The 12,638-nt window shown below is 37.3% G+C and overlaps 1 protein-coding gene across 1 annotated transcript; it reads right to left on the bottom strand.

Moving 5' to 3' along the window:
* Window positions 1-5,328: 5,328 nt before the first annotated feature.
* Window positions 5,329-10,778, bottom strand: CLEC4E (C-type lectin domain family 4 member E). The gene is made up of 6 exons (XM_007967502.3): window positions 10,636-10,778; window positions 9,737-9,829; window positions 9,095-9,184; window positions 8,011-8,162; window positions 6,987-7,102; window positions 5,329-5,649 (listed from the first exon to the last, which is right to left on the bottom strand). The coding sequence occupies exons 1-6, from the start codon at window positions 10,670-10,672 to the stop codon at window positions 5,478-5,480; spliced, it is 660 nt and encodes a 219-aa protein (XP_007965693.1). The 5' UTR covers window positions 10,673-10,778; the 3' UTR covers window positions 5,329-5,477.
* Between the last annotated feature and the right edge of the window lie 1,860 nt (window positions 10,779-12,638).

Genomic DNA, 12,638 nt, shown 5'->3' with positions numbered 1-12,638 from the left:
AGCCTGGGCGACAGAGCGAGACTCCGTCTCAAAAAAAAAAAAAAAAATAACACTTAACAAAATAATGACTGTGAAGCAAACCACCAGAGCAATCTCGGTTCAGACTGGGAAAGGAAGGAAATTTTCCAAGAAAGATTTTTTTTCCCTACAAAATTATGGGATAGATGGAATGCATTTGAATGAATTGAGAGGTGATATACATTTCTGGGGAGTTAAAAGATGAATTATGTCAGTATGTAGAAAACAAGATAAATATATAAGAAAAATGGGTCCAATGTGGTGGCTCAAGCCTGTAATCCCAGCACTTCAGGAGGCCAAGGTAGGAGGATTACTTGAGGCCAGCAGTTTGAGACTAGCCTGGGCAACATAGTGAGACTCTGTCTCTACCAAAAATTTAAAAAAATTACCTGTGTTTGGTGGTATGCACCTGTAGTCCTAACTACAACTACTTGGGAAGCGGAGATGGGAGGATTGCTTGAGCCCAGGAGATCGAGGCTCCAATGAAGCCATGATTGTGTCACTGTGCCCTGGCCTGGTGACAGAGTGAGATCCTGTCTCCAAAAAAAGAAAAGATGTCAATATTAACTCCATAAAAAGCAAAATGTAATTAAAAATATGTAATAATACAATAAATAGTTCAGCTATGAATAATATTTACATATTCATATCAATGCAAATGTTGAATATTGGTTTTTAAATAAATAATTATATAGTGTTAGCAGGGGGATAGGAAAGAGAGAGAGAGAGAAAGAAGACTATTCTTGTTTTCATTAGTGTGGCACTCATAGAAATTATCTGAAACTGAAAAAGCTCAAGAAATTATAGTATAAACTATTTGATAGAAATAGAAACATGGAACTCAATAGAAAAGAAGCATCTAAAGAGTTGAATACAATTGCCGCCTAGGTGTGGGAATCAGAAGTGGGCAGGAAACAGCTATTTTTAATTACAATCCTATAGAAGAATTGGTTTTTTAAACAGTGTGCATATATGTACATAGTGTGCAAATCTATTAATGTAATAATCTTATCAACATTTTAAAGGAGATGCTTAAGCATCATCTAGTAAAATCAATAAACCACTTAGTGTTAAAACATTTAACAAATGAGAAATGAAAGGAATTTTCTGCAGGGTGCCTACCCCAAACCTGTAGCAACTATTATATTTAACAGTAAGCCATTAGAAGCATTTTCTTTAAGTTTAAGAACAAAACTATAGCAGTTTTATGCAACAATGTATTGACATTCCTAGCCAGCTCAATATGACCAAAAAAACTGGAAGGGAATTTTAAAAACCTACAACTATCATTATGTCTAGACCAGAACTGTCCAAGGGAAATATAGTAAAAGGCAAAAATGTGAGTTGCATATGTCTGAATTTTCCAGTAATTATATCAAGAAAGCAAAATAAATAAATAAATAAATAAGCCCAAACCGGTGAGATTAATTCTAACAACTTATTTTATTTAAGTAAACATATCTAGAATATTATCATTTTAACATGTAATCCATATAAAATTCTTAGTGACATATTTTATGTTCTTTTTTCAAATTATCAAAAAACTAGTGTGCATTTTACACTTCCAGAATATCTCAAATAGGATAGTGCTTAATAGCCTACTGTGGCTGGTGGCTACTGTACTGGATAGCTCAGTTTTTAGACAGTATAATTATCTACACAGAAAATAAAAGGGAATGTACGGACAAAGTGTTTTTAAAAATTAGGGAAGTTAAACAGTGTTTCTGAATAAATTATTATTATACAAAAATCAGCAATATAATACTCTGCAAAATGTAGAAAATAAATATTACACTTACAATGGCAATAAAATGCTAAGATACCCAAGAGTAAACTGTGCGAAATTTTAAATACATGTTGCAAGACATGTGCTGACCCACTCAGGCTCTCTCTCTCCATCCTCTGCTGAATGACCTGTGTGAACATCCACCTCACCCCGCCAGGTGCCCTGTGGCCCTCCTAGGTAGTCCTCCCGCTTCAGCTCAGACACCTTTGCTCAACTATCCCCACGTGGGGGTGTCTTCCTCACTCTAGCTCAGGCTTTGAGACTTTGGGCCAGTCCAGCCCCCACTAGGATGCCCTGCTCAACCCACTGGCGTTCTGACATCCTTACTCTCTCCTCTTTCCCCCACAATCTGCGCTTTACACTGTCTGGGATCTAACTCCCTGAGGGGTAGTCATGCGTCCCTCTCCCCCTCCCACATATACATGTGCACACGTACAAAGACCAGCTTGCTCGGCTCCACCCACCTGGCCATGATTTTATGAGTCATCATCAGGAAACGGAAAGGCAGAAAAGAGGATTGGGAAACAGAAGAGCAAAAAGATTTGACTTAATTGTTGATTGTTTATAATTTTTTGTTTGTTTTGTTTTGCTTTTTACTTCAGAGGGACCTTCTGGGAAATAACTTTTCTTCATAATCTATAAAGGCTGTAACATTCTTGAACTCAGTAATTCTTCAATTTCACTTCAATGTTTTACACGTTTGAGGTAGTGAATGTGCTAATTACCCTGATTTGATTATTATAGAACATACACATGTATTGAAACATCACATTGTATCCCACAAATGTGTACAATTATTATGTGTCAATTAAAACCAAAACAAATTTAAAAAGGGAAGTATTATCTGTTGTATAATTCCTTTCTAAAAGTGTCAGTGCGTGTGTGTATGTGTGTATGCATATAAATATATATATATATATTTGTTTTTTTTTTTACTCTTTGTTTTTCCATCTTTTCATCTAACTCTTAAAGTCATAGGGGAGAAAAAGTAGTATCTTTTAAAGCAGTATCTTTTACTGCCTGCTTCCGGTAAGAAGGGCAAGGGAAAAATGAGAGTGGACTTCCCGCTTTTGCTGTTTTCTCAATTCCCAAGGTGCCATATTTTGAGGTAGCATTTCCTGCACCCCATTAAAAGCATAAAAAGTTTCCTAGAGGCCGGGCGCGGTGGCTCACGCTTGTAATCCCAGCACTTTGGGAGGCCGAGGCGGGCGGATCACGAGGTCAGGGGATGGAGACCATCCTGGCTAACACGGTGAAACCCCGTCTCTACTAAAACTACAAAAAACTAGCCGGGCGAGGTGGTGGGCGCCTGTAGTCCCAGCTACTCGGGAGGCTGAGGCAGGAGAATGGCGTGAACCCGGGAGGCGGAGCTTGCAGTGAGCCGAGATTGCACCACTGCACTCCAGCCTGGGCGACAGAGCGAGACTCCGTCTCAAAAAAATAAAATAAAATAAAATAAAATAACCAGAAAGTTTCCTGGAGTGACGTTCATGATAATTATTACTGTAACTTGGAAATGGAATTTTAAAAATTTTCGTCTTTCTGTAATTGTGATCTGTAGGAATTTTTGGTAATGAGCATGTATCATTTTACAGAAAATAGTAGAGTAATTTTTCTTAAAAAAATTGGGGACCCATATATTAGTATGTAAATCTTAACAGCGGTTTATTTGGGGAATTGCTCTTCAGAATATGTATCATTAATGAATCTATTATCCCTTGAAAATTTCTGGGTTTTCTGGTGCCTCAGGCGGTAAAGTGTTTGTGTAACCCCACTTATAAAATATTACATTTTAAAACAATTTCAATTGGATGACCTACTTCTCAAAAAATAATTTTTCTAATAGATAATTTATGTTCCAACAACCTCTAACCACTAAACCCTTAGCAGTTCTTTCTTGGCAAACTTGACAAGTTTAATTTTATAAACTTGTCTTCTTTCAATATAGAAATAAAACTTAAATTATAGCCACCTTCAGGAAAACACCAATGAACAACAACAAAAAAATGTCTTTCAACAGCTCCTTACTGATGTTCGTGATTTTTAAAAAGGGAATTAGAATGTTGAAAGTGTGTTTAAAATCACTTTTAGGTTAAATAATGTTTGGCTTAAAGGTGTGTTGATTTCAAAACCAGATTGTCACAATGCCTAAGAGAAATAAACTTTTGTAAAGAAAGCTGATGTGTTATATTCACTTGTCCAGTTGAATTTTCTCATTCAGTGATTACACGTGACGTCCAATGATTGAATTTTGAAGGTCTCCTCATGGCACTTTGTGCAAGAAACATGGTTATGAAAGCTGCCACGTTACTGATGTAATCTTTAATAACATCATCAGTGTTGGTAGAATTTTATGCAATAAATGAATGGGCTATTACTGGATATATACTCAGAGAAACATAAATCATTCTACCATAAAGACACATGCACATGAATGTTCATTGCAGCACTATTCACAATATCAAAGACATGGAATCAATCTAAATGTGAGTTAATAATAGATTGGACAGAGAAAACGTGATACACAGATACCATGGAATACTATGCAGCCATAAAAAAGAAGATTATGTCTTTTGTGGGCACATAGATGGAACTGGAGACCATCATCCTTAACAAACACAGGAACAGAAAACCAAATGCTGCATGGCCTCACTTACAAGTGGGAGCTAAATGATGAGAACTCATAAGCACAAAGAAGGCAACAACAGACACTGGGGTCTACTTGAGGGCGGAAGGTAGGAGGAGGGAGAGGAGCAGAAAAAAAATAAATATTGGGCACTGGGCTTAATATCTGGGTGATAATATAATCTGTACAAAAAAACCTCCAAGAAATGAGTTTACCTATATGGAAAACCTTTACATGTACCCCCGAAACCTAAAATAAAAGTTAAAAAAAAAAAATGGATGGGCTTGAGACAGGAAAGTGTGGAGATGAATGTTCTCTTATAATAATTTGACTATTGGACTCTGGTCCTAGCTGAGCAATAGATACAAAATCTGGTGAGATCCATTTGGTTAACTGAAAATAAGGCAGAGCAAGGGAAGCCCCAGGGATGGGTGGACTTGGTTACAGCCTGTTTGGAGCTGATGGCCAGCATGCCCTTCCCTAAGAAGGTGCAGTGGAGGTCTGTACTCAGAAAGGCAACACCAGTATTGTGAGCAGGAACAAGTTCCATGACTTGAAGAAGTTTCTTACTCCTTATATAGGGAAGCACAGAGACGATACACTTGGGCAGGAGATAAGAACGGTATGAAATCAAGAAGAGAAGACAGACTTGTCAGAAGATAGAAAGAAGAGGACCTGCTACAGAGCCTAGATTCAGGCGATTGTTGGAAGACACCTTCCAAAATCCTCTTCTTTGCTAGACTCAGTCTTGGCTCCGTGTCCCTGAACTTTCATATAAATACTCAAAAATGAGGCAAATGTAGCAAAAGGTAGTGAATTGCTTTGTAAATTCTGGGAAGAGGACCTGAGACTAATGTAGAGAGAAAAGGCACTTCAGCCAGTAACATGAGTTAAAACATTTAAAACTACTTATTTTTATTTATATCAGAGTAACAAATACTTATGAAGTCCTTTGAAGTGCAGCGCACAAGTTTCTCGTGTGGGGCGGTGGGTGTGGCCATGTTCTTGTCCTTCCGTCTTTATCCATTGAAGTTATGCCTTCTGTTCTTAAATAGATTTTCCTTTGTTCAAAATATTTATTCCTAGCCTTTCACAAATCCGAAAATAACTGAAGAAACAGGTAGCATCATTCCAATTTTGCCTTGGGTTTGAAGAGTCCCTCATGGTGGCACAGTCCTCCAGGGTAGCTATGTTATTGGGTTCCCCTACATCCCAGAAGCTGAAAAAGAATGACATAGGAGACTTCGAATCCCAGCAAAAAGAGGTAAAGTAACCTCATATACCAGGCAAATTGTGTTTGTGTTGTTTAACCTCACAACAGTATTGCGAGGCAGGTATTATAATGTCCATTTTATTGAAGAAGAAAAGGAACCTCAGGAAAGCTAAACCATTTGTCTAAGTCACAGTTTGTGAGTACTGAAGCTGAACTGGATCTTTCTGACTTTCTATTCTGTCCTGTTCCTTTGTTCCTTTTCTATTCTGTCCTGTTCCTTTGTTCCTTTTCTATTCTGTCCTGTTCCTTAGCTATAGAATGACAAGTTATAGGGAAGATTGATATTCTGATAGATTTGTTTTCTTCACACTCATATCTCATATTGGCTTGGCTCTCTTTATTCTGCACAGAGTGTGTATTAACTTAGGTGCATCCTGCAGTGGTGTTCCAGTGTGGTTGTGAAGCAGCATTTCTAAGTGTCAGAGTATCTGTGTTGTATTCTTAGAACTGCTCATTCGCTAAATCCCTTAACTTTTCTGAGTTTTAGTTTCCTCAAATGCTAAATACAGATGAACAATTAACATTCTAGGAAAGTGTAATTTAGGTAAAATGAAATAATAATAAAATAATAAAACTGAAATAATAAATGAGAAAAGAACTTTGAAAAATTAAAAATGCGATGCTTTATTAAGAAGAATACTTAATGGATGCTGGGCTTAATACCGGGATCATGGGATGGTCTGTGCAGTAAACCACCACGGCACACGTTTACCCATGTAACCTGCACATCCTGCACATGTGCCCTGGAACTTAAAATAAAAGTTGAAGAAAAGAAAAAAGAAAAAAAACCTTACTCACTAACAAATCGTGAGAAACAATATATATAGCAAAATATTTTATATATCAATCAATCAATCAAACAAAAAAAGCATGTCCACAATTTAAAAAAAAGCCATGCTCTAATGATGTGAGGATATTATTAAGGAGAAAAGACACATTGTCAAGAGATTCTCATTTTTCACTGCATAAGAACCTGCTGTCTTTCTCAACTTACTATTTTTTTCCTCATTTCCTTCAGTTTTGGGGAATAAGAATCTTAATTCCACCTCTTGTCTCTTTTGCATTCTCAGTGAATGATTCTTCAGTTCATTTTCATTTATTATTTCCCCTTTATTCTTGAGACAATCCCAGGAAAGGAGAGAAGTGAGTGCTTGTACTTCTCCTTCGTCTTTTCTACCTAAGCTCTTTTCTTTCCTGCATTTAATACCACCAAGAATGGACCTGATCTGTTGCAGGAAACAGAACGAGGTTTCAAGAGCTCCTCTCAATAGGAGAGTAATTACCTCAGAGACTTTGTCAAAGGTGTGCCATCCACCCATTGCCACTGACCCTCGACCACCTTGTCTGACAGTCCAATAAAAAACTCTTTCATTTTAGGTTTCTTATAGGCAAGGAATTCCTATGGAAGATACAAAATAAAAGGAGATCAGTTATTTCAGTTTTGAATAAACGTTGCTGGTAATTCTTATTAAAAGAGGTAAGAATCTGGAAGAGATCCTAGCACTTTGGGAGGCCGAGGTGGTGGATCACCTGAGGTCAGGAGTTCGAGACCAGCTTGACCAACATGGCGAAACCCTGTCTCTATGAAAATTACAAAAAATTTTGCTAGGCATGGTGGCGGGTGCCTGTAGTCCCAGCTACTTGGGAGGCTGAGGCAGGTGAATCGCTTGACTCTGGGAGGCAGAGGTTGCAGTGAGTCGAAATTGCGCCACTGTACTCCAGCCTGTGCAACACAGCGAGACTCCATCTCAAAAAATAAAAAAGAATCTGGATGAGAAATGACAGATAAATGAAACTGTAAGATCATGAGGATTATCTACTGATTTTTTTGGTGGTGAAATGCACATAACAAGAAATTAAACTGACAAAAAATAACCTTCAACAGAAAAGGAGATCCTCAACAATTCTTTCAAAGTTTATCTACTGTTATTGGTGGCCAAATTTATTGAATATATCTAGTGCAAAACATTATTAATCACAGCTTAAAGAAAACAGACAATATTTGCTTCGCTTCTTGCATATAATATGTTCATAAACATAATGATTAGTCTAAAATTAACTTCCAACCCTCTTTTTTCCCCTTGCCTAATTAAAGGAACTCCACATGGAAATTCCCTTTTTCTTAGGTTCTTCTAGGAAGGAAAATAAATTAAGGTAGGCAGTGACTTTACCGGAATGGTAAGAACAGCATGCATTTTAGTACATTCATTAACCACAGTCACTGGGGATCAAGCACTGAGCATATGTATGAAAAGAGAGGTAGACCATGTGGGGAATGTTACGCTGGCATTGGAGGACTGCAGCTACCTGCTCCTCCTGTGAGTTGATAATCACCAGGTGAGCGCCCATGGCTGAGCAGTTCTTTAAACTTGATGTCCAGGGAATGGTGTCAGTAGAAAAGAAGTAGCAGCTAGATTGAAAATACTCCCAGTTCGATGGACAACAATTCTTGACTGAACCTAGGATGAGAGATGTTTCAGTGAGTGTCCCAGGTGAACCGAATAAGAAAATCCAAAGCTTCATCTGGCCCCATGGAGTCCTCATTTAAGTCAGAAGCCTTGGAATCACTTGCTCATACCCCACATCTTAGTATCTAAGACTTTAGATAATTCCAATGTCAAGAAACATCAACAGAATTTTTTTGGTCTTTTGAATATAATTCTCGTTCTCTGGATGTCAATGCCAGGAAATGCAACTATATGTGCAAGCTATCTTAGTTATGCTATTGATATAGAACCTTATTATCTGTTCTTAGACTACTAATGTCAGAGAAATTTATGCATTTTATTTGGGTGACCCCCAAAGAGCCATCTCTTATGTTTCCTGAACAATGTATCCTCAATCAAATCTCCATACTGTAGTATATAGATGTGTTAGATTTCTTAGAATTACAGAACCTTTGCCTTTGAGGTCTATTATAAATAATTCATCTAACTTCTCTCAATTTAATGGTGAGAAAGTTATAGCTCAGAGAAGGAGGCCACTTTTTTAGTGTCATGTAGCATTTTGCTAAGACTTGGAACAGGATGACATACAAGAGCATAGAGTATATTTGTGAGATATTTATAAATTCTCTACTCCATACGTGTTTTTCTCCTTCATCTCATTTTGGAAGTAGGTGAATGAAGAAAAAGTACACTCCTGGGAATAATACCTTCGACTTCTGGATTTACTGTTCAGACATACCTCAAATGTATTATAAAAGTTTACTATAATTTCCCCAAGACTTCCTGCTCCAATGCTAATTGCATCTCCAAATTTCTAGGATTTTACATTTTGCTTTTGAAAAATAAGACCTAATCCAACTATATTTCACCTGTCCCAAAGTCAATCTAGAAGCCAGAAAATGTTGCTATGTAAATTTTGATGTTCATCTTTGGGACTATTATACCTGATCCATCATTGTAGCAGGACAGCTCTGTGAAATTCTCATGTAGCTGAAACTTTTTCTCATCACAGGTTTGAAAGATGTGATACGTCACTGTAAAGGAAAGGGTATAATGTTTGTTAGTCTTATTTTGGTTAAAAAAATCAGTTCCCTCAGTTTTTTATTTATAACAAAAGTGACAATAATTATTATGTTTTTTCTTACAATCTGCTTTTTCTTATGACCCAGAGAAAACAGATATGTTTGCACTCCCTCTTATGCCAAGTCCACTCTCTCTACCCTTCCTTCCAAAAATAATTAGTCATGTCTCTGGTCCCGACCAGTAGTTCAAGCTCTAAGGCAGAATCTCCTAGAGAAGGTTACACTAACGATAGACGCTGAAAGAGGAGGACTCAGGACTGCCAAGGAAGTGAAAAATGTCTATCATGAAAAGTAAGTCACAGGTGATTAAAATTCGGAAACAGTTCCCTGCTTGTTGAGGTTTCCGGTTTGAGAAATAACCTAGAGATTAATAGGAAAAAAAAAAAAAAAAAAGTGAAATAGAAAGACCTTTTGAGGGAAAATAGAATGTACAGGCAGCATGGAAGAGTTTTCACCTAATATGCACCAGGAAGAATTAAATTGAATTTGACCTTCAGAACCCACCAACACATCTGGTGATGAAACAGGCGCTGAGAAATAGGATGGGGATCCCAGAAACAGTCCATAAGAACATTTGGGAAGAGAAGCATCCTCTCTCTGTAGAAAGAAAGACACAAGCATGATCAATCTTCCCTAAGCAAGGTACAAAAGAGATAGAAGAGATACTTATTCATCCTTACTTATTTCCTTCTACTTCCATTGTCTGTATTGAGTAATTCCCAAATTTCGGCATGCGTCAGAATCACTTGGAGGGCTTATTGAAACACAGATTGCTGACCCTTACTCCCAGAGTTAGCAATCAGTAGAGCTTGTATGGAACCAACAAGTTCCCAGGGGCTACTGCTGCTGCTGGACTGAGGACCACACGATTAGAACCCCTGGAGTAAGACTCTGACTCATGAACTCAGATATACAATTTTTCCTTTCTAAGTCTCTCAGTTAAATTTTTTTCAATATTTTCTAAGGCCACCTTTCTTTTTCTTTCTTTTCCCTTTTCTCATCGTTGCTTTTCTTGTCTTTCTCCTGATCTTTTTTTTTTCTGTGTCTCATTTTTCAAGCTCTTTGTAAATTAGGTAAAATATTAACAGTTATCTAGTAGTTCCTCTCTTCCTCCCATTACACATTTTACAGACAAAGAGCGTTCCAGAGAAGTGAAGTGATTTGCCAAAAGGGACACAGTGCATTGCAGAAAGGGTGGAAACAGTGATAGCTCTCCCTTAACTAGAGTCCAGCAGGCTTTCTGGTATAAGAAATAGCCTTCCAATCTCTCTCTCTTCACCGTCTCCTTTTTTTTTTTTTTTTTAACTTCAGTGAATACTTTTCTATTGTCCTATCTTTCACCATATTTATTACTTGTTCCAAAAAGAGATCTGTGAAAGAAAAGGAAGAGTTGCAAATTTTACCTGTGCATTGTGATTCAGATGATGTTGATGAATTCATTTTTTTCTCTCTCTTTGGCTTTTTGTTTCTCTCTCTCTCTTTTTCTCTCCCTCCCTCTCTTTCTCCTCAGGGGTGTTTTGTTGGTAAGATTCAGGGAGAATGAATCTTGAAAGATGAACACTTTGTCTTTTAGGAAGTTCAACTCCGATAGATGTAGAATATTACTTGTTCTGTGGTTATACATTAAGTCAGGATTTCCTTTCTTGCATAAGGAGAACAAGGAAGTTTATTGGACAGCATGTCAGTTCTCTTCACTCCATGAAACAACGAAATGAGGAAATTATGAAATGATAAAGCATCAACACAAATAGACTGCCCATGGGGAAATAGGAGAGTTTTAAAAAATCTTGTTTTGTTTTGTTGGACCAAATGTCTCCAGTTTCTTCAAGGCATAACTCATCCCCCAGTTTTTCCTTGACAATATGGAGCTCACCTCTGCACTCTCAATTTCACTTTGGATCTGTACCATCCACACATTTGGTAACTGAAAAGAAGACTTAGACAGCACAGCACAAAGCTGAGCATATAGTGTGTGTATTTAGGACATGGCAACCTGAATTCTTTTTCATCTTTTGTGGTTTTTCTTTCTCCTTCATTTGTAGCTCTTGAATATTCTAATGTTGTGGATTTATGTCCCTCTTACCTTGCGCTGACTACTAGGCTGCTACTACTAGGCTGACTACTAGGGTCCACCTCAGCAGGGCAGCCTCATGTGATAAGACCACTTTGAAACTCAGCTTAGTTTTTCACAACATAATGCAGCTTCTGAAGTCTCAGAGACCCAGCAGGTAGTTTAATTCTCTTGTTCTGAATTATTTGGGGATTTTAGTTCTATGTTGCAGCCTACACTGGGAGAAATGTATTTGAAGGTCACAAAAAGCAGTTTCAATTAGACGTTAGAATTCAATGCTTCTCTGGGCCGGGAGCAGTGGCTCACACCTGTAATTCCCACACTTTGGGAGGCCGAGGTGGGTGGATCACTTGAGGTCAGGAGTTCGAGACCAGCCTGGCCAACATGGTGAAATCCCACCTCTACTAAAAATACAAAAATTAGCCAAGCATGGTGGCATGCATCTGTAATCCCAGATACTTGGGAGGCTGAGGCAGGAGAATCGCTTGATCCTGGGAGGCAGAGGTTGCAGTGAGCCAAGATTGCACCACTGCACTCCAGCCTGGTGATAGAGCGAGACCCTGTATCAAAAAAAAAAAAAAAAAGAATTTAATGCTTCTCTGGAAGAATAGTTAAATGTGCCTTCCCCTTACTTAAAGATACTTGAGAATAAGATCACACTGGTCTCAGTTGATTTAAGTTCACAAATCAGGAGGTATAAGTATGATGTACATGACTTGGTAATCCCCACATCCAGTGACTCACGGATTTTCCATGTGTGAGAAAATATTCTTGTTCTCAAAGGGACTTTTTAAAATTTCAATGTACTGGTCAATTTTCTCTGCATTCTCTGTTTTATAGTAATACAATTTTTAAAGTATCTTTAAATTATGTAGGTGTATATTAAACAATATACCCATATTTAATATGTGTATTCTTAGCAAATGGCTTTTGATCAGTAAAAAAAGAGAAGCTATCTAGTGGATGAGCTATGTGAATTATAAAATGATGAACATAATTACCACAGTTCATCTCTTATTAATTACAATCAACCGGCAACCATCAATATTACTAAACAACTGTAAATGACAACTGTAAATTAAAAAATTAATTTTTATCAATATACAATTAAATAGAAATCAATAAATTAATATTTTTTCAGCCAAAATATGTATTTTTATATCTTTTGTTTCATTGATTTTCCCCAAATTATAGAAGTAATATGTTTTTTATTAACAATATGAAAAGCATGTGACAAGTAAAAGCCCTCGTAACTATCCTTAGTGTGCATTCTTCTAAAGTTGACCATGCTTAATGATTTCTTGTATGTACTTTGAGATATTTGCTAGGCTTACT

This window comes from Chlorocebus sabaeus, chromosome 11 (assembly GCF_047675955.1).
Source record: "Chlorocebus sabaeus isolate Y175 chromosome 11, mChlSab1.0.hap1, whole genome shotgun sequence".
Classification (NCBI taxonomy): domain Eukaryota; kingdom Metazoa; phylum Chordata; class Mammalia; order Primates; family Cercopithecidae; genus Chlorocebus; species Chlorocebus sabaeus.
Note: the sequence above shows the minus strand (reverse complement) of the source record. Positions and strands in the feature narration are given on the sequence as shown.

Coding starts and splice junctions, on each gene's coding strand:
- CLEC4E (XM_007967502.3), bottom strand. CDS start 10,672: ATGAATTCATCAACATCATCTGAATCACAATGCACAG. Junction 9,830..10,635: donor ATCTGAATCACAATGCACAG/GTAAAATTTGCA, acceptor TTCTTTCTACAG/AGAGAGGATGCTTCTCTTCC. Junction 8,163..9,094: donor CTGCTACAATGATGGATCAG/GTATAATAGTCC, acceptor CTCTCATCCTAG/GTTCAGTCAAGAATTGTTGT.